The sequence below is a fragment of the Cottoperca gobio genome, chromosome 17 (assembly GCF_900634415.1).
Source record: "Cottoperca gobio chromosome 17, fCotGob3.1, whole genome shotgun sequence".
Taxonomy (NCBI): Eukaryota; Metazoa; Chordata; class Actinopteri; order Perciformes; family Bovichtidae; genus Cottoperca; species Cottoperca gobio.
The window spans coordinates 2,936,834-2,957,678 of NC_041371.1; the positions used below are offsets into that span (position 1 = coordinate 2,936,834).

Genomic DNA, 20,845 nt, shown 5'->3' on the forward strand with positions numbered 1-20,845 from the left:
CAGCTTTGATCCACACGGGCCTGTGCTCGAGCTTTGAAGAAATAAGTTCCTCTTCTTCATTACACATCTTTAATAAATGCTGCGGTTGTTGAAGAAGCAAACGATTTGTCGATAGTCTCTTGCAGCATGATATCCCTTTTCTGCACAAAACTTCTGCTTTCTGTCAGTTCAGTCTTTAGTCGGTGTTTGCCTTTACGTAGTCTAGTTCTGTTTTCAGAAATGTACTATTAACGTATAACCGTCTCAAGGAAGTAGAAATGCAGTTTTGGTTCATGACAACATTACCACAGATGACGAAGCAGTGTTTTGCTCGTGGACTCATGGACACCAGATGTTGTGAGGATTATGGCATCTTGCTCGCATGGTAACCATTGTCCGGCCCTGCTGTCCCACACGTTGACATGCAGACTCGTTTCCCATCTTTTTTTAGTCTCTCATCTCCTTTTATTCAATAAACTTTTGAAAGGGAGTTGTTCAGTGTAGCTGTCAACTTCTCTGTTTGAAGTGTGTCCACAAACATTACACAGCCATGTCTGTAAGACATCAGTGACTGCACTGTGCTCCGGGCCTGTCTGGGCCTGTCCGCACATTTGCTGTCTGTACAGGCCTCCACAGTCCCCGTCCGTGTTAACTCATGGGTCCACACGCCACACCTTGACAATGCAGTTCTGTTCACGCGGATCTGCAGGATCGGGGTTGCGACTTCAACTCTTCGTCAATTAGTCCCGGTTCTGAGCTGAGCCCATACCGAGTCTGATGTGATACTTGTACTATGTACTGACTCATTGAAAGAACAGCTGTAGAGTACTAAATCTGACGCACCTTTTATTACTTACAAACTACTTGATTCAAACACCGGAGGCCCGATTTCAAAACGACTAAATTGATCCGCTTGTAGTATTGATAAGATGGGATTCAAAGTGTCATTGAGAGAACGCGACTCTTGAGATTGACGTAATTTGATCCTCTAGAACAGGGGTGTCAAACATGCGGCCCGGGGGCCAAAACCGACCCACCAGAGGGTCCAGTCCGGCCCGCGGGACGACTTTGCAAAGTGTAAACATTAGTTGTTTTGATCATAAAGTAAAATACTGTTCCAGATACCTGTGACTACATGTGTTGTGTCTTTGTAGACACACTGTGATCAGTAAGTTGTAACACACATGTGTAAATGATTAACTGATAATATTGTTGAAATTGCAACTTTTCTTCTTAAGAAATCTCAGGTTGTTCATAATGTTTAGTAAAAAGATAACATTTGAACATTTTCAGAATGTATTTGTATGTAGTTGTTGTTATTTACAGGTTATGATGCTGTGATGTTACTGCTCCGGCCCACTTGAGATCACATCGTGCTGCATGTGGCCCCTGAACATGAGTTTGCCCGAGAGAGAAGATTTCTTTGCGATAACACAGCTGTTACGTGCGGAGGTTCTTCTTCTCTAGCTACTTTGAGACATGTTTATGGCCGATCCTTTACGTGAGAAGCATTTTGTCAGAGCTTTTATTTAATAATAGAAAGATGATTTAAAGGTAAACCAGCGTCTACATTTGAGATTTGAGCACACACTGAAGCCAACAGCTGTTGGAATAATGAACTAGAACTGTGACGATAATAACAACAATAATAATAATAATAATAACTGTTTTAGCGTCTTGTTTCTGTTCTCGTCACTCCAGCAGCCACAGCTCAGCTCCTCGCTGACGACACCCACGATAGATGTTCCAAAAATACACATAATTGAGAAACCGGTGAAGAGCAAACAGAGAGATTGTTTAATTTGATCCGCATGTATTGTTACCACGGCAACATGTATTTGAAAAAATATTGGGGAAAAATCAAATGACACCAAAGCCAAAAACATCCCAATTTAAACACGTAAAGAACATTTCTACCAGTATTATATTTATTCAAACATAAATAATATGTATTTTGCAGGCCTGTCTATTAGAGAATAAACATGAATATATGATATTAATATTGGGATTGTTTCCAGTTTTTCCATTGCATATGTCTCTGACTCTGACGTTGTGAAGCACGGATAACATATTGATATTCCAATATCAAGAAGTCACGTGCTGTAGCTTGTTTAAGGAAGTCTGAGTGTGAAAGATCTCAGTGCGTCTCCACTCGTCCGGCCCCGTGTTTCCTGGAGTTGTGAGCGTTGGTTGTTTTGGCAGACCTCCTCTGCTTCGCTCTGCTAATGCAGTTGTGTATAATGACAAATCTCAGCCGCAGCAAATAAGCCTCCTTATTTTTGCCTTTTCCGTTTGCCGAGCTGTAATCTGATACGACTGAGGCCGGTTATTCCTCTGTGCTGTCGAGCTGTCGAGCTGTCGCACGATGCTGGCAGAGAGCACTGCTTCTGACTCTGTGTGTGTGTGTGTGTGTGTATGAGAGAAACATGGACTCACACAAAGTAATCCCAGGCACCGCTGTCTGTCCGTTGACCCAACTGTTCCTACTACTTCTGTCCCCGTAAATCCTCTTTTACAACATCTCCCAATCCCACGGATAACATTTGGCATCATAACTGGATCAAGAGTGGTATGTGCGTAAGTCGTTTTTATTCAGAGATTGGCGACATTTGGGGTTGAGGTGTCAGCAGATGTTTTGATAGGAGAAGCCAATGACTTCGCTGTGACTCACGTCCTGAAAGCCTTGTTTTCATCGGGGTTGGGAGGAAGAATGGGCCAAGGTGTGCGTGTGTGTGTGTGTGTGCCGGTGCCGCTTCGGTCACAACATGTTGGGGCTTGATGGAATGCAAAATGACAACAGTGTGTGTGTGTGTGTGTGTGTGTGTGTGTGTGTGTGTGTGTGTGTGTGTGTGTGTGGACCTGAAACCAACACTGGACAATTACAATTGAATCCACACACACATTCAGTGCAGATTGAAATCAAAACCTAATTAAATGTACTAGCTTTTAGAGACGAGACCAGAGAAGATGTCAATGCAAACTGAATTTGGTAAAACGAAGGAAGATGCATCTCTAGTTTCCACGTTTGTGCTTTATGGTGTAAGACTTCTGGCTGAGCCACATCTGAAGCGCCCGAGTGAGTCACACTGGTCCTAATAACCCTCAGCAGGTTACAACTGCAGTACCTGATATTGTTGGAGGAAAAAATAAGTAATAAAATGTATTGAAGTCTGATATCATAGTTAATACCAATGATGTAAGAACATGTGAAATGTCAAACACAAAAGCTCTAATTATATTTAATTGTTGTATTAATAATATATTATATAACAACTAAAATAATTGTTGCATTTTGGGAGAATTAATTGTATTAACACTTTGCAAGTTATGACATACGCAGTTGTTAATTATGTTGCAATAAGAAGCTGCACTGAGATGATCCTGGCTGTGGTTTGTCACAGTTACAAGGCCAACTATTATTATAATAGTCGTTGGCAAGCAAATGAGTGTTTCTGTCCTGAGGCTGCTTGTGATTGAAGAACTGGTTCTGCTTTGGTGTCACTTTTAGGAGAAAATGTGTCTCCATCTTCCCCCCGACAACAAACCAACTCAAATGTCCCCCTTCTCTTTTATTGACAATATTCTTTTTTTAATCTTCTCTACTTTGCATTCAATTTTCTGTCTGTCATTCTTCACACATCTCTCACCATCTTCCTCTGTCCTCTGGTTGTCATCACACACCTGGCTTTCTTACCTTTGGCCTCGGCAGTATCTGTTGACCTCTGTGTATAATCATAACCAGGAACAATGACACACAGGCTGCACATTCAGGTTAAGTCCTCATCCACTCTTATAGTCTACTCCAACATCTCCTCACGCTCAACACTTCATCACGCGTTTGGCTTTGGCGAGAACGCCGCGTGACCCCCCCCAGGGAGAGAAGTCAGTCTGTCGCCGCGGCTGTGGTTTGTGTTTGTCATCCGACGGGACGGCCTGGGATGTGTCACTGTTTTGAAAGGACTAAATCTCTTCCTGGCCGAGCTTCTATCAGTACTGGTGAGGACAAAGCCAAGTGTGAGGCTGCGTTAACCGAGATTAAGAGGTTTGAGTGTTGTTCAGGCTCATCTGCCAGCAGTGGGGAGTTTCTCAACAACTGGACACAGCTGTGCGGTTACTATCTGCTGCACGGTTTGTGGCTCACAGCCACTAAAGGATGGCTCTTTTAATTATAGGCTGCAACAAAAGGTTTCTGGTTCAGAACCGTCATTGATTGACTGATCAATTAATCAACTTGTCATTTCAACACTATCGTTGCTTTGCAGTCCTGGCGTCATCTTTGTATTTTATTTCCCCCTTGATGAGATTTTAGTGATGTTTGTGTCTTGTGTTGGTAGCATTCACACTGCACTATGCAAGTAAAAACCACAATTTATATCACTGAAAAGGCGACTTTATTTATGCTAAACGTTAGTGCGGCAAGACTCGGACGTTAGTGCTAGTCTTTCGTGCCTCAATTATACATTGTAAACTTCATATATGCTTTTTATATCGATGCATTGCAGGGGTATTACCTTCTGCTGCCTGCACAGTGCCAAACATGTAACCATAGGATGAGTGACATGCAAAACACTACCATTTATTTTTAAATTAACAAACACATTATGCATTTTCAAGAGCAATTTGTTCTCCATTTTTGACTTTCATGCAGACTGCTGCTCTAACGTTATAATCGGGAGTGTTTCAGTGACCCCTGTAGTTCTAGAAGCTTCAAACCACCATTCCTCAAACCATTTACAGGTCGCTCTGGGAAGGAGAAGGCACTTGCTTTGGTTGAACCGGTTCCTTAAGGCGGCTCGATGTTTTGTCTGTCAGACTTCCACTTCAGACGGACAGGATATCCTTCTGTCACATTCTTCCAGAAACCAGATGAGCGTAACCACGAGATTGTCTCCTGATAGCAGTCAGTCATTGTGCCGTAAGCGGTGCTTCAAGTGTTTTTGTAATACGATACCGACTGACTGATTCCTGCAATCAAATATAATCCGCCAATCCTGGTGCTTATTGGCCCCCTGGTTGAATTTAGATGGATGCGGGTGATTGCGTTGAAAAAGCTTCGGGTCAGATACAGAAGATTTCCAGTGATTTGACGTGCAAATCTTTGGCGGACTGTCCAGAATTTCTTGTCCCTCAGGGGTGCACTAAATGAGTTATCTGCACGGTATCTCGACAAACGCTTTTTAATCGTCACAGTCAGAAAGAGTGTGAAATTAAAGTAGGCCTACAAAGTTGAGGGGAACGTGGCACAGAATCCTCTAATGCGACGACCGTGAAGGCCTTTCAGCTGCCGAGCCTTTGAGTGCGATGGCTTCGCTTTGTTCGTCTGATCTGATCCAGCTGCCTGCAGAACCTCCTGCACCTGTCCCGACACTCGTTCTGCTTTACTTTGCCTTCACATATGTGTACCATGTGTCTTTGTGGAAATATGCATTGGTCTGGTTTATTTGGAATGATACAGAACTGTTGAGATTTCCAATTTCCTTAAAATTCGAGAATGTCCTGCAGGTTGAACAGGTTTTATTGCTAAAGGGCCGGTGAAACCTGCAGAGAAATATGAAATTGCAACGTCTTCCTTGTCAGGTCGAGCCACTTTCACCTCGACTGCTTAAAGGAATGCAGTTTAGATTGGTGTTTAAGTGTGTTCAAAATAATTCAGAGGACCTTTACGCTGAGCGAGATTACGATCCTAACCATAGTGAGATTTATGCTACAGCAAAAGATTATTCACTGTCTGACGCAACATATAAATGCAAATGGCGTGCTGCTCCTGGAGCTCAAGTATCGACTCAATTTCTCATACAGTTCACCCACTCTGTGCAGTTTCTTGTTGCTGTGCAAGAGTATCAATAACCAGACACTGTGGCAATCTGATACACAGGTTATTGTGTTGCAGCGTGTGTCTTTCACAAGCTAGACTGCAACGACACACATGTATGCTAAAGAACACACACGGCGAAGTAACGCGCATAAAATGTCACAAACACACGCTCGCCTATATCTGTGCACACATGTCGTTTGCAGCGTTGCACACTAGGTTAGCTGTCTGCCACAGGAGAGGAGGATCAGTGGTGTGTGTGTGTGTGTGTGTGTGTGTGTGTGTGTGTGTGTGTGTGTGTGCGTGTGCAGTTTAATGTATGGAGTCTCGTCAAGTGAGCCGGGGACGGGTATGTCTGATCATTGCTGTTGATGCTCTACAGTGCAAACACGTTGCATTGCCTTGTTGTTTTGTGTTCTCTGTGCTGCTACAGCTAAGAAAAGGTCATGTATCACAACTAATAGCTGCTGTTTTGTATTCAGTGTTCGGACCACGGGCATGCTGTCATACACACGCCTAATGTCCAAAGTGCAGTTACAGCACCGGGTCAGATTCAGACACTGTAGAGCCCGATCCGTTAGTTTCAGATCCTGGTTTGCTTGGACTACGCCAGCTGTCAAAATGCCCGATGGTGCTGTTACCACACAGGAACAACAGAGCTGACAGTGAATGAGCGACTGGTGAATGAGCTGTGTAACACCCAAAATAAATAAACAGCTAACTGTTGCAAACTATGACAGCGGCTGGCAGAAGGGACTGATGTGGGCAGAGCTTCTTCAGGTAACAACAAATAAAGAAACTCGATCTATTGTAGCGTCATTTTGCAGGTGAACCACAACTCCCAGGTGGTTTTTGTTTATTGAAAACTGTAATTGTATTTCTGTTGGTTCTGCAAATGAAGAGATTTCACATACGGACACTGATTCTCTGCAGACATTATAATAAAGTGCCTTTGAAGTACACTTGGAGTTACAGCTTTCAGCCCTGCTTGCCAAAGTCACTCGTGGATGACGACACTTGCAGAGGATCGTGTGTCTTTGCGTTCCAGATCACGAGTTTCCGATGCACCTGAACCGGCCGCCTCTGACTCGACCTCCGATTCCATCACCACCTTCCTGTCCCTCGTGTTGCTGCTCTTTCTCTTTGTCTCCATGTCTTTTATGCGTGTTCTTCTCTTTAGTTCCCACTTCATTGGTAAAGATATCAAAAGTTCTGTTCTGTCAGTAATCTTGTGAGGAGAGATTCTTTTCTTTTCTTTATCCGCTGTCGCTCTCTTCAGGGTCTCGTGTCATGCAAAAACATGTTTTTCAGTCCAACCTGAAAAAACAAAACCCACATTGAGTTTAAAGTCTGACAGTAATCTTGAGGTCTGGAAGTGGAGGTACTCGGGGCTTCTAAGCTAATCATTTGTTGAAGCACTTTCTCTAACTTTCAATGGAAGTTTTTTCATTTGTGGCCTCCTTGTTAGGGTATTTATAGACTCCAGCACATGCGGACTGTTGCCAGATTTAGTTTCAGCATTAAGAGTTGCTGGATCATTTTGTTTTTCCAACTCAGACCTGATTTCTATCCTTCTTGTTGTTCAAGGATGAAGAGCAGTTGGGGCGAGCGCTGGCAGGCTGACAGCTGGTGTAACTGCAGACGACGCTCCGACGTGTGTCTTCAATTTACTTCCTCGTTTTCTCTGAGACCCGTTTGAAAGAAACAAACTCAACGGTGATTTCCTACGCTGTAACGTTCAGACTGAGACTCGGACTGTATCGTAAAGGCTACATTTGTTAAGACGATGGCTTTTAATATCGGTTTCTGCATTTCCTGTTCTGACGAGGTCAAAATATTTCTTTACATTTCATTTATAATATGTTCAAAAGCAAAACATTGTCTTGAATTCATGTCCGATCTTTACAATGATATAATATAAGTTTAATTCAGTCTCTTATGCCCACAGCTTCCTGTCACTGTGCAGCTCTTTCCAAATACCTTTAACAAATGCTCTCTTAGTATTTGACTGGGTGATTATTACCAATGACTACGACATGAAGACAATTCAATACAGTTGTCTGATTAATATCTTCTGTCTGAATTGTCCTGATGCAGTGAACCTCTCGCCTGATGCTCCAATAAGAACCAGCCTCACGCTGTATTTGCTGCTACAGTAACACTGACCTTGTTACGGTTTTATCTGCAGCCAAAGAACACTTAGTGCTGGTTGTTTGTTAAGTATCTCTCGGCCTAATGGACTGATACAATTTGATAAAAAGCCCTTTTATTTGTGAACATTACGTGATTAGAAAGTTGTTAGGCTCTGTCGGGAAGTGTTCTAACTAACGGAAGCGACAAATATAGCCCAAATACTTTTCAGCATGGGAACTTTTCTACGCACGGTGCCACGAATGACAACCACAGACTGCGTTTGCGTCGTGTTTCTTCTTAAACAGGCTGCATAAATGCCATTCTGATGCTTAATGAAGAAAGACGTGATGCAATTTTAAGGAAATTCTTGCAGCTGCACTTAAATTCGGTGTCAGGAAAGCTTGTCAAAAGTTATCTGGCAGCCACATGTTGCTCTGCGAGCTGCTTTGTAGCTTCTCCGGCTCAAATTAACACCCAGGTTTCATTTAAGACGGACCTATAAATGCTATTTAAAACCATCTGACGTGCCAGTCTGTGGCAGTGCAACAGTTGCAGACTGTTCTTCAACATCATGTCCTTTATGGAGGATAGGGTTCATGTTTCTTTCCTGTGTGTCGGGCACTACAGACACACCATGACTCTCTGAGGTTTGATGCACTCCTGTCAGTGTAGATCAGAAACTCAACTTTCTGCTCTTGGTGGCACTTTAACTGTGTTTTTAAAGCATAGACGGCATAATAGCAATTTCTGAAACGAGTAGTTTAATAAAGATAAAGTGAGGCGCTCAGACTCTTATCTTTGTACCCAGTGTTTGCCTAGAGAACACCAGCCTCCCCTCCATTCCATTGATTTCTAGCATCCGCTAGTTAACGTACAACCCGTGTGAAGGTCGACGTGCGAGAAGACAATGTGTTGAACTGTTGATCCCAAATGCTTCTACACAGCTTTCCCCGCTAAGCCGCTTATTGCGGTGGCAGGGGCGAAATGCAAATTAATTGATAAAGGTACGCGATTGTCTTTTTGGACAATTTACTGCAAACCACATACGCTTTGCATAACTGCTCACCAGTCACCCAGCTGCTGCGTTTCTTTACCTTTTTTGTGAGCAGCTGTAGGTTTCTATGCATGTTTATGTTAAATGGAAATGATTTGAACAGGAGAACAATTACAGATATGTGTGAAGACTCTTTTTATGAAAGCATCTGAACAAAATTGCACATTTGTACATGATTTAAATCTTCTGTTAAAGACGTCAGGGGAGAAGAAACTGTCTGCTGAATGAAATATCCATTAGGATGACTCGCTTTGTTTGGAGGCAAATCTGCAGCTCATAAATCTCTGGTTCCCTCCTGTGAACCACATTTCCCTCCTAACTTCCAGCCCTGCAGACCTCCTCCATCCAGCCTCTCTTCCTCTCGGGTTTCACGGCACAGGAGGTGGAAGTAAAAGACACGAGGCTGCTACGTGTTCATTATTCATTATGTTAATCGGGCTACAGGCGGAAATCTCCTGCTTTGGTCCCTTTGCACCACATGTGAGGTCCTCTTGTTCTTTTGCATTTTTCACAGGTTTGCCTTTTTGTTTGGATGATTCTGCTTTGATGCCGTTCATCAGATGAGTAAGTTATATGACGAGGAGCTCTCTACTCCCACCACTGCATGCAAACTGTGGTTCTGTCATGCTGAAGTAAAGACTCTCTCGTTTGTTCCATTTGAAGCTGGTTAATCGTACCGGCCTTTTTTAGTTTTAACGTCTGCTTGTGGGCGTTTTGACTATTCTTAGAGCGTAGTGTGTTAAACTGTCAAGCGGTTTCCTGTTTTGATCAGATATAAGTCTTTCTCTGAATGGTGACATTGTTCTGTGTGCGGCTCGATGCCATTGAGGTGTCTGCTCTGCCAGCGTCTCTCTCGGGTTTCTCGTTCTGTTACACGAGAGACGAGGACACATGAAGAACAGGTAGCCAGAGGTTTGGGCTCCAGCGTGCAGCCTCCTCTCTCGCTGTGTTTTTGTGGCCTCCCACCTTCATTGAAACCTATCGCCCCTCCCTCTCATCCAGACTGAATATTCATTACCAAGTTCAGCAGCCTTTTGACACACACACACACACACACACACACACACACACACACACACACACACACACACACACACACACACAGGGTCCAGGGTGGCAGTTAATTCAATGAGACTGGCAGCAGGCCAGGCCCTTGAATTCCACTTGGCACTTACATTGGGGAGAAATGTTTGGCACTTGAACTGGGCGAGACGGACGGAGCTACAGTCGGTCACAGTGATGTAAATGCTGACATGGAAAGCAAACACACACAAGTTTCTGGCCTCCAAAGTCTTAATTGTGTCCTTTAGTGATATTCTGTGGCAGAGCCGTACAATGCTGTATGTTGCACCTTTTTAAAAGTCTTAAAATAACTAATCAACCTTGAACTTGTGATTTTAAGTTTTCTCTTCTGAAGTCGTAGTTTTAAGTTGACTGGACAAAAGATTATACACATTATACAGTGCACACACACACACACGCGTATAAATATGTACTAACTGATGGATTGCAGTTCCTCCTCGTCCCCGCGCCACACCAACACATCTGTCTTTGTACAGAAATCTGTTTGTTTCACTTGAATGGCATTTTCCAATTTCCGCCTACCTCTCTTCCCACTGGTGTCATTTAGACCAAAATGAAAGGCTCTTTTGTTTCTTACCTCAACCTCGCTGTGACCCTGCAGCGGAGGTCACGTGCAGCGTGTAGCCCTGCCGAGGTCGTGCACACATCCCAACACCAGAAGAGATTGAAAGGGGATTTGTCGAGCTTGATGAGCGGAGCGGAGAGATGTTTGTCAATATTGTTTGACAAAGTGATAACTCTCATTCGGATATTTCTAAAGGTTTTAAGTTCTCAGCTCTTGTTTAACACATTCTCTAAAGCCTTTTGGAAACATGTAGTAGTTAACCTTTATTTACCCAGGGAGGGTTCCCTTTCCAGCAGCTTCATACCGTCACACCTGAGCTGCACAGTAAAACCTCTGGTGAGCAGAACAAAGACAGCAGTTGGTGTTCTGTCAGGACGAGATTACCTCCTCAAATCTTATGCTGACGATATGAATGCAGACATAGTTTCATAAAACTTAAATGTTCTTCTGTAAAGTGCTTCTCTAAAGCTTCAGCCCCAAATAGCAGTTTGGATCACAAACCTTTTTATGGATCTATAAATTGAACCTTGACTTTTGACGTCTGGCTTTGAATTGCTGGTTTAGATGATGCAACTATAACCAAATGAAACATTTATTTTCCTTCTTTTTGCAGTACGATGACTTAAGACGTAAGATCACAGCATTTCTTCTTTCTCCAGTCTATTCGTACGTGTTCTACTGAACATATAAAATGCATGTGCAACTTCTTCTTGTACTTCAGTTCATCCAATTTACAAAACAGCATCACAATCTTCCCTTTAGCCACAGATGGATCCAACAGTGCAGGTCTTGACCTTAAGTAACAAGAAGCCCACTGTTCTTAATCCATTGTTGCTTATTCCTGCTGTGAGGATAAAGCACGTGTTGCCACAGATTGTATTAGGTGGTGTTTCCCTTTAAATCACCAGCAGATAAGTGTCACATTGTCTTAATGTTAGCAGCTTCCACCATCTCATTGCCTTTAAGTGACTTCCTCCCTCAGTCTCCATCTGGGCCTCAGTGTTAAATAAAAACAGCTCCTGCTCTGAATCCTAAATCTGCAATCACTTAATTATTCTCTCAGATCTTCTGTGTTATCTGCAGCATCCATTGTAACCAAACTGAGGAGGAGAAGGCTGCGGCAAAACGCGTTTTATTTATTTATAGCGATGGGCAGCACTCTGGAGAGCACAAAACGGTGTCGCATTACACTTGCAAATGAAGTTGCACAAGAAAAAGTGTTTTTGATCTGCTGTAAACGGCGTCAATGCAGCACCACGGGGTTGTATTGAGTAGATGGGCGAAGGATTCCTAGAGAGAACTCTCTGCAAGTCTTAATGTGTGTCAAGTGTAGGACGGCGTTCTGTAAAAGTCTTATAAGGACAAAGAGGGGGAAGAGGAGCGTTGGACAGAAAGTGGTGAGAGGTTGGAAAAGAAAGAGATACAGGATTGAAAGTGAAATGCCAAACACCTTTTGTTATTGGCCTTCAGCTTCTCCTCAAATGAAACCATTTTGCATAAAGATAAAAATGTTTATTAGATATTAGCTCACAGCTTTCTGCACCGCCGTCTCGTCATTCCGTATCATCTGAGTCAGCGGACAAACTGGAGGAAGATGTGGAGACTGCTTCTTCACACAGCTGGAACAAATCCTGAACGCTGCTCACGGCAGAGTCGTCGGCGTCGGACCCCGGCCCGTCCTCGTGCGATATGACGGAAGATGACTCGGAGGAATTTGCAGAGAACAAGTCTTCCACAATGCTGTCGACGTAGTCCCGGATTGCATCCAACTCTGAACGTAGTCTGGCAAAGTCAAAGCTCGGCCAATCATCATCCTCATCCTCATCCTCCTCCGCCTCCGCTGACTGAAATCAAGTTTAAGACATAATGTTGCCTCTTCGCACTAAGAGTGATGGACACACTGAGAACATACTTGATAGCCCTACCTGCATGTCCATCACTGCATTGTTGTAGTAGATGTGTTCAAACCACTTAAGCTTGTCGTGCAGCAGGACGAGCTCCAGGTAACTCGACTCGTCATCACGATTCTCTGCGGCCCCCGAGTTCAGCTCCACCTCGTACTCGCTCTCATCTGACTGGAAGTCTAAATCTTCCAGAGACATGTTGGTGTTTGCTGCTGAGGCTTTTCACTGATCACGTCGGGGTTGTCACAATAACTCCAGGTTACTGTGCCCGACAACCATTTGGTGCTTTGATTTGAGTTTGTGTTCTGGAGTGTTGGGAGCTGAGCAGCTGAGCTGGTCTCTTGTTTTGACCTGTTGTGCTTCCTGTTCGTCTTTTCTAATGCATCAACGCACTAATGGTTGCTCACTATGTTCCCCTTTATAGATGCAGCTAAACTGCTCGAGTTTGCACAGTTTTAATGAATCTTAAATCCATTTTTAGCGCACAAGAGTTCTTTATATCGGATGGCTGATCATTTCTAGAGCTTTACTGATTTTTGATAAATGAATAAAGTTAATTGTTCCGCTGTGAAATATCCTGCGTCAGTACTTTGTCGCACTTGTAGGTTAAAACTATTTCTATGGAACGTTTTTACTCTCAAATATTAGTGTCAAAATATCACTTTTTCTTAATCTCAAATACAAAACTGAAGTTTCTATCCCCTGTTTTGAATATAAATGGATTACACCCGAGACCTCGACGTCTCCCTGGACCTTCCTTTTTATGGCGCTGTATGGGCCGTGTGTTCTGCGCTGCTGGACTTTCCCTGGCAGCCGGCTCTCGGCCTTGGCGTGCGTCCAGGCCTGTTGGCGTGATGATGTCCACTGCAGGCGACGCCGTCTTTGATCTTCAGATCTGTTCTTAGTTCTCGTGCAGTGCTTGCGATAAGAGTCTGTCAGATTAGCATCATGGGAATCTTCAACGAGGCCCAGGGGGAGCATTTTTGTATGATGTATTTTTTCAAATATCAGATGAGACCTTGAGGGTAATGAAGTTAAAAATATATTCCTACCATCCTTACAGCGTAAAGTGGATATACACGCACCGTGTGCGTTTACTATGTGTCTCCTGTCTCCTCCTAAATTTGGCGCCGTGGCATTTGCTGTGAGCTATTTTGAACTTGACGCCAGAGAATTAACACGCACAACTCTTATTGATGTGGCCTGCCCTGCCTGGTCCACACACACACACACACACACACACACACACACACACACAAACACTAGGCTATATGAACTTGATATAGGCGACCACCACACACAACGAGCCCACACAGACGCGTATATCAACTCTTACATAACGCTGCTTCTTTAACTCTAAACTTGGCGCAGCCCGGGGTCTCCAGTCTGGAATCCTCTCATCTTATTGTTTGTGTGCATTATGTAACGCTGCATTCAGATGTTTCAGCGCACATGAGACGCACACTGTGTGTTCTAAATGTATTGAAAAGATTTTCCTTTCATCCGTTCAATGTTTGGTCACATTTTCTGCTTTATCATTATTATGGGTAAAAATAGCAACTTGTGGTTAATGTTTGTTACTTTTACAACTTTTACTTTTAAAAGGTCAGCTACTGAGACGTGTGAGCGACCGTAGAAACATCGAAGTGTTCTTGTGCCAAGAATCCAGTTTGTTGAAGTTTTTAAGATTTCCTGGCGACGACTCAATTCATAATAAACTCAACCTTTAATGTGGTTTGGCTGATTTGTATTTAAAGTAGTGATTTGCGGCTTACTTTCCCACAGCACGGACCGATTTTAAACCATGACAAGAACACACGCACGCACGCACGCACGCACACACACAGTCGGTTGTTTGCGTTGCTTTGTTGACAGATGCAGATCTCGTGCACGTTGGCTACTTCCTGCATTTCTGTGTCCGATAAGAACTTAGCTTTGATTTGCAGAAGCTCTGGTGTGTGTGTGTGTGTGTGTGTGTGTGTGTGTGTGTGTGTGTGTGTGTGTGTGTGTGTGTGTGTGTGTGTGTGTGTGTGTGTGTGTGTGTGTGTGTGTGTGTGTGTGTGTGTGTGTGTGTGTGTGTGTGTGTGTGTGAGATCCATCAGCTGGAATCCACAGGGTCTCTGTATCGGGGGTTACACAAAGTGACACAGTCTGTCATGAACGAGGACATCTGTCACGGCAGTCTGACAGAGTGTGTGTGTGTGTAGCTGACAGGAAACAACACATAGGAAATACTAATGCAACGTTTTTGTGGCTCCGTTGCATCGAATGAGGCTTTTATAAAATCTTGTTGCACTGAACTGAGATGAGTTGAGCAGCGTGGACGGTGCTTTCTGGAAACATTGGAGTTACTCAATATCATAAGTTGTTTATGAAAAGAAACCAGATTCATCACTTGATACACTCGTTAATAACATTTATTTAGCTTTTCTTTCTGGTTACATTTTCCTGGAGCTCTGCCCGTCTTCTCTTTTTCAAACGTCTCCCTTTCCTTCTCCCAGGGAAGCTTTTCTTCTAGCGTCATTTAGCGAGTTAAACTGAACACAAGTGTTCTTCTCCCTCTCCAATGTGTCTGGAGACCTCTTTTCTCCGTGTGTCGCAAAGGACAGGAAACTGTACAAACTGTACACGTGAGGCTGTCTCCCTCAGGACCGCCGTGTGCGGGTTGAACCCGAGCAGCCGCGCCTCGAATGACACACTCGCAGTACGCACACATTACAGATGCACACCTGCGTTAACGTGCACGCTACACATTCTGTCTCTGGCGTTATTGCATCATGCAGTAAAAAGCGTACAGTCATATCTTATATTTCTGTGCACGTGTTTCTGCACGTGAAGATCCTGAGGTGACTTTCACGATGAAAGGATTACTGTACCTCTCATTGTATATGATCAATCTATCATAATGTGTTCACTTTTGTCTTGCGCTCTTCTGCTTTGACTTCCATCCCTCCTCGCCCCCACTCTCCTCTTTTACTTTCTTTAAATCTTCCTCCAGTTTGACCTTTTGCGTGTGTTTTTCATCTCACAACATTGACGTGCAATTGGATGCAATTATACCGGAGCTACTGCTGGGATTCCCCTCCGGCCCCGACGATTGAGAATGTCTTTTTTGAAGAGCAAACATGGACAGAATGAATGTTTTGCTTAAGTGGCTGTTTTTGAAGTTTGTAAAGGAATTAAGCTTTAATTGTTACCTCGATGTTGTGTCGTGACTGCTGCCTGTCAAACCGCTCTACAGCCTTTAATCAGGCCTCACACCGACTATATTTCTTGTCTCAGTTTTCTCAGCAGCTTAAAAACATCTTCATTACCTGGTGCTGTTGTGTCCGTTTGGATGCAACTCAAACACATTTATTTGTGCTTGATTTTCACGTCATTTTTGGATATGGGTGTTTTTTTTTTTAAATGTCTTTCTCCTCTTGTTCTCTAGGATGCCAGTTACTGGCTGCAGGTCCACCGGTTGGAGCACTTTGACGGCGGCATCCTCGACCTGGACGATGTCCTCTGCGACGTGGCCGACGACAAAGACCGGGTGAGTGCTGCGTGGAGTAGAAAACACAACATCTGTAGCTCCGGGTGCTTGAGCAGGACTCGAGACGTTACCTGCATGTGTTCAAAATGTGTTCCTTTCCTCACTTATGCAACACTTTGCGTTTGTCTGCGAGCACTCTGGTCTCTGATGCGTCTCAGGATATAGTGTTTGTGTTTTGCCAATGAAGCATGAAGTATGCATGCTTCATTGGTGCATATGTATTCATCATATGTGCATGTTCTGGAAAATACTTAGTCAGTTTGATGGTGTAAAACAGCAGGGTGTATTAAAACGCTGTTTTCTGTTGCTATCCAAGGAAAGGGAAGTGCTTCCTGACCAATCGGATAAGATCGTGTCTTGTGTACCAGAGCAGCCCTGATCAGTGTCTTTCAATCATAGCATTAATAGTCTTTGATCTGTGAATATGTTCACATTAGCATACCTTCTCTGGTAACATTATCAAAAATAGGTCAATGTGCTGAGTTAAGAGATGCTTAACAAGGACTTTGACAGTCCTGCGGTCTAGAAGTGAAGTGTTGCTTTGCATGTGAAGTTACAGTCTATGTTCACCTCGCCTCGAACTTCTCAGTGTCGAAAGTGTGACGATCATACTTCCTCACGGCCCGGTTCATTCATCGCCTCTGGTGCCGTTTGAGAGACTCATGCTGACTGACAGCCAGGAGGTCACAGGGTCACGTTCTCTACTGCGCTTCAACATCTCAGGAGATTCCCTGGAAACACTGAACGCTTTTGAAGTGTGTACTTCATCAGGGAAACGTTGATTGTTAGACGTGAGCAAACAGAAAATAGATGACTGCTGAGAGGTCTGCATCTACTGCCTGAACAGGTTGGCGATGAAAGCTTTACGTAACCATTATTTAAAAAAACCAAAACGTTAAGACTCATTTCTAACCAGTGATGATGCAGCACGCAGTTTATTAACCTGGTAATAGAACATCTGTGAGTTGCTCTGTTAAAAGGTTGTGCAGGCAGAGATCTTGTAACATATTCAGGACGTGAGGAATATAAAGTTTGTTTTCTGACAGGGCTCAAGAGTTTCAGAAATGACAGTCGAGGCTTTTAATGTGAACTTGAGCAAAACGTAATGTTTCAGTAAGACGTGCGTGTAAGAAGTATTTGACCTCGGCCTTCTGCAGCGGAGTATTGGGCTTAAAGGAATGTTAACGCTGTTGGTGGCCATCACTCTCTGTTGCAACTACATCCACCTCACGTTTATAGGCCTCCAGGTGTAAGTGTGTGTGTGAAGGTGTGTACCCTCTGGATGAGCTGTCATCATGCTATCTCTTCACGTCCATCTCTCTCTCTGTACTCCTCACTCCTGCGTCCCTACAGGCGTTCTCCTCTGCAGGGAATGTGTGTATGTGTGTATTTCATACATGACAACCCTTCAGCCTGGCTCTCGCAGATCTACATCGCTCTCATGGCTTTGACACTAAACCCTTCAGGGATCTGTGTATGTTTTTGGTTCTTTGCACAGTTTGAATGTCCATATTTAAACAACTAAATGCGTGTAATGCTGAGTGAAAGGTATAACTTTACTATTTGAATAATCTTCTACTTCTTCCCCGGTGCGAGTGTTGTTCGCTTCAAAAGTAGCACTACTGGACACGAGGTGTCTCCTACTTCACAGGAAAGGCTTTCACGATGCCACATCACACTTGTGTACACTTCATGTCGTATGTGGTCGCCTGAACGTAAACACAGCTCTCTGGTATCAGTCTGCACGTACAGCATCCTGCACGGTGCAGCTCAAACATCGATTTAAAGTTCTCAGGGGACAAAACATCTGACCAAAGAGCAAACAATGACCAAGCATTCAATGTTTCTCTGCTGCTTTTATTCATTTTTCAAAAAATAAAAGTTTTGAAAGTTTGATCCCAGAGTGTTGCCAGCACACGACACACTCAGCTGATCGGACTTATCGCCTCGCTATCTTCTCCTTTTAAAACCGTAAAGAAGTTGCAGTCAGGACTGTGAAGTCATGTTTGGCTCTTGTCACTGCGTCGCTCCCTGCGAGATTAAAAAAATGCAGAACTGACTCCTTTTTAAATCGGCGTGTCACTCAGGACTAAGTGTTTGCAGACGAGTAGAGCCGGAGAGAGCACACAGCGGTCTGCTGGCCTCCTTCTGATAATTAACTCAAGAGATCCCTGAACGGTAAACACAATCTTGTCATCTTGTCTTGTTGCATGTAACATATTGTGCAGCCCTAGTGGATCCAGCTGGTGGTGTGTGTGTGTGTGTGTGTGTGTGTGTGTGTGTGTGTGTGTGTGTCCGTGTGTGTGTGTGTGTGTGTGTGTCCTCTGTCGTGTACCTCTGACCTCAGAGAGATACCTACTGATGTTAAGCACAGCTGCTGGTAAAAAAGGAAGTGAAGCTAGACTTTTCTTTTATTGTGTTCAGCAATATCAATTAAATTTGTGTGTGTGTGTGTGTGTGGGGGGGGTGAGAAGCAGAAAGAAGAAAAAGGCTGCAGAGGGAGCGTCTGCATCTCTTCTTGTTGATCAGCGTGCTCTTATTTATGGTTTTATACATATATATATGGTAAATCTTATAAAGTAGACTTGACACAGCTGGTACAGCTAAACAGTGGCAGTCCTTCAATAAATAATGAGTCAGCATATATCATCAGAAGTGATCCCATACGCCGTCCCAAAAGATTGTTACACTTGTAAACATTCTCCCGTCACAGATGCACCTAAACATGTTTGTGAAGTTGATGATTTCACAGTTTCTTTAGCGGTGGAAAAAGCTGCACTTATGTAGATGGAAGTCGGACGATGTGTGTTCATCCACATTTGTGTAGCCCGTGGCGTGAGAAAAGAGGGAAACGTGAAGGAGGTGAGCATGTATGAGAGAGTGATCTGTCCCACTGAACATGACTGGTGGTCTCCTGGCAGCTGTGACTCATCTCTGCCATTCCACAGGAGCTTTTTAAAGACTGGAAGGAATGACTGGCCCATCACACAAGGACACTTCTATTAGCTTACACTGGAATGAAACGCACAAGGCTGCATGCGGCCTTCGTCTTGGGAATGAAAGTATACATGTTCGGTGCTTCGCTGACCGCCCGTATCTGACTGTGTAGATGCCGTTTGTGTCATCCATGCCAGGAAAGGTGGCAGCTTGCCCTCAAATGTTTCTTTCCGTTCTCCTTCTTCCTCCTCTCACCTCTCGTACTAAGTGAGCCGTACGAGAAGGATGACCTTTAGTAACCTCGGTCAGTAGTAGGACTCCACTTTCTGGCATCTGGATATGAACCAGTTCACGTGCTGGTCGTCACGACGAGGCCGTGGACAATCCTCGTTTCTCATTGGCTGGCTTTAACACCGTTCTGGCCGGCGCTTCAACCACACGTCTAAATCAGTGTGTGGGGTATATTAAACTGCAGGAAACCATAGCAACAGTCATTAAGCTTCGTCTTGTGTTACTAGTTAAACTTAGAGACCAACTTGAAACATGACGATTTAAACACGAGCGTATCGTGTTCCAATAAGCAGACGAGTGAGCAGACGTGCATCTTCCTTTTTATTTGAAAGATGAGCAGAGAGCTTGTTTTTAAGACTTTAATCCGACATTATTTCTATAATATGATGTATTTTCTTTTGAAAGGAGATGTTTGCACGGGGACATTTCATGCTGAAGGGTTATTCTTCAGTGTAAAACAACGAGCCGTCGGTTATGAAGAGAAGGAAGATTTATATAACTTTAATAACACGAAACACACGGCAGGTTTCATTGGATCTTTGACATGAATGCATGATTTGATGTTTTCACTTTGTTTCTCTTCTACGTAAGTAAAATATCTTGTTCTGATTAAATGAAGCAGTAAACAAGACACACTGTTTGTTCCAAGGCTTGTAGTAAAACTTTACTTTATCTCTGCAAACAGCAACCGTTATCCTGTGTTGTCTAAAGTCCAAGGTCTCACATGCACACACACGCACACACACGCACACACGCACACACATGCGCACACACAGCGTTTGCCAGAGCATGCACATAGATACTTGACACAATATACACATTTGCACACACACATTTTTGTCATATTCAGTCATACACTCTTAACAAACACACACATACATACACACACACACACACACACACACACAGCCAAACAGCCAAACATACCACAGGTGTCCGGTGACATGCTCGTCCTCACACACCCTCCTGCAGCGATGTCACAACCCTCCATGATGACACCTGGGCTGTGCCATCGCCACATTCCTGTGTGTGTGTGTGTGTGTGTGTGTGTGTGTGTGTGTGTGTGTGTGTGAGAGATCAGGGTGTGCCGCACAGCTGCACCCGCTGCTACTCCGTCACTGAATAGTCTGACCCCGGTCAGCGCGGTGCCTGGATGTTTAACGTGTGTGTGTGTGTATTTGGCGTCTCTTAAACACGTGTTCAAAGTGTAACTGCAAACTTTAAGCTTCTCTTTTTCTAAATGTTTTATTGTCTCCGATCTACTTAAACAAGTGTCTTTGTATTTGTAATATTTCTTATTGAGACTTATTCTGCAGTAAGCATCTCTGAATGTGTGTCTGCTCTTGACCCAGACGACGTCCTGGTCTGAATATAGAGACAGACGCACAGGAGGGGCCGTGAGGTTAAATAAACCCAGAGGGGTTTCTTAAAGAGACTCCTTCAGGAATCCGTCTGTCGTGATGCAGAATACCATCAGACACACAGGCTACCAGTCGTGTGTGTGTGTGTGTGTGTGTGTGTGTGTGTGTGTGTGTGACCCTGTGGAACGGGG

General features: G+C 43.9%; 1 protein-coding gene across 5 annotated transcripts in view; it reads left to right on the forward strand.

Moving 5' to 3' along the window:
- The window catches only part of LOC115022096 (partitioning defective 3 homolog), a 191,804-nt gene that overhangs the window by 13,161 nt on the left and 157,798 nt on the right, over positions 1-20,845 (forward strand). For all 5 annotated transcript variants that reach the window (XM_029452959.1, XM_029452954.1, XM_029452956.1 and 2 more), the window contains exon 2: positions 15,964-16,065. In XM_029452959.1, the coding sequence (XP_029308819.1) occupies positions 15,964-16,065 (102 nt within the window). The remainder of the gene's footprint in view (positions 1-15,963; positions 16,066-20,845) is intronic.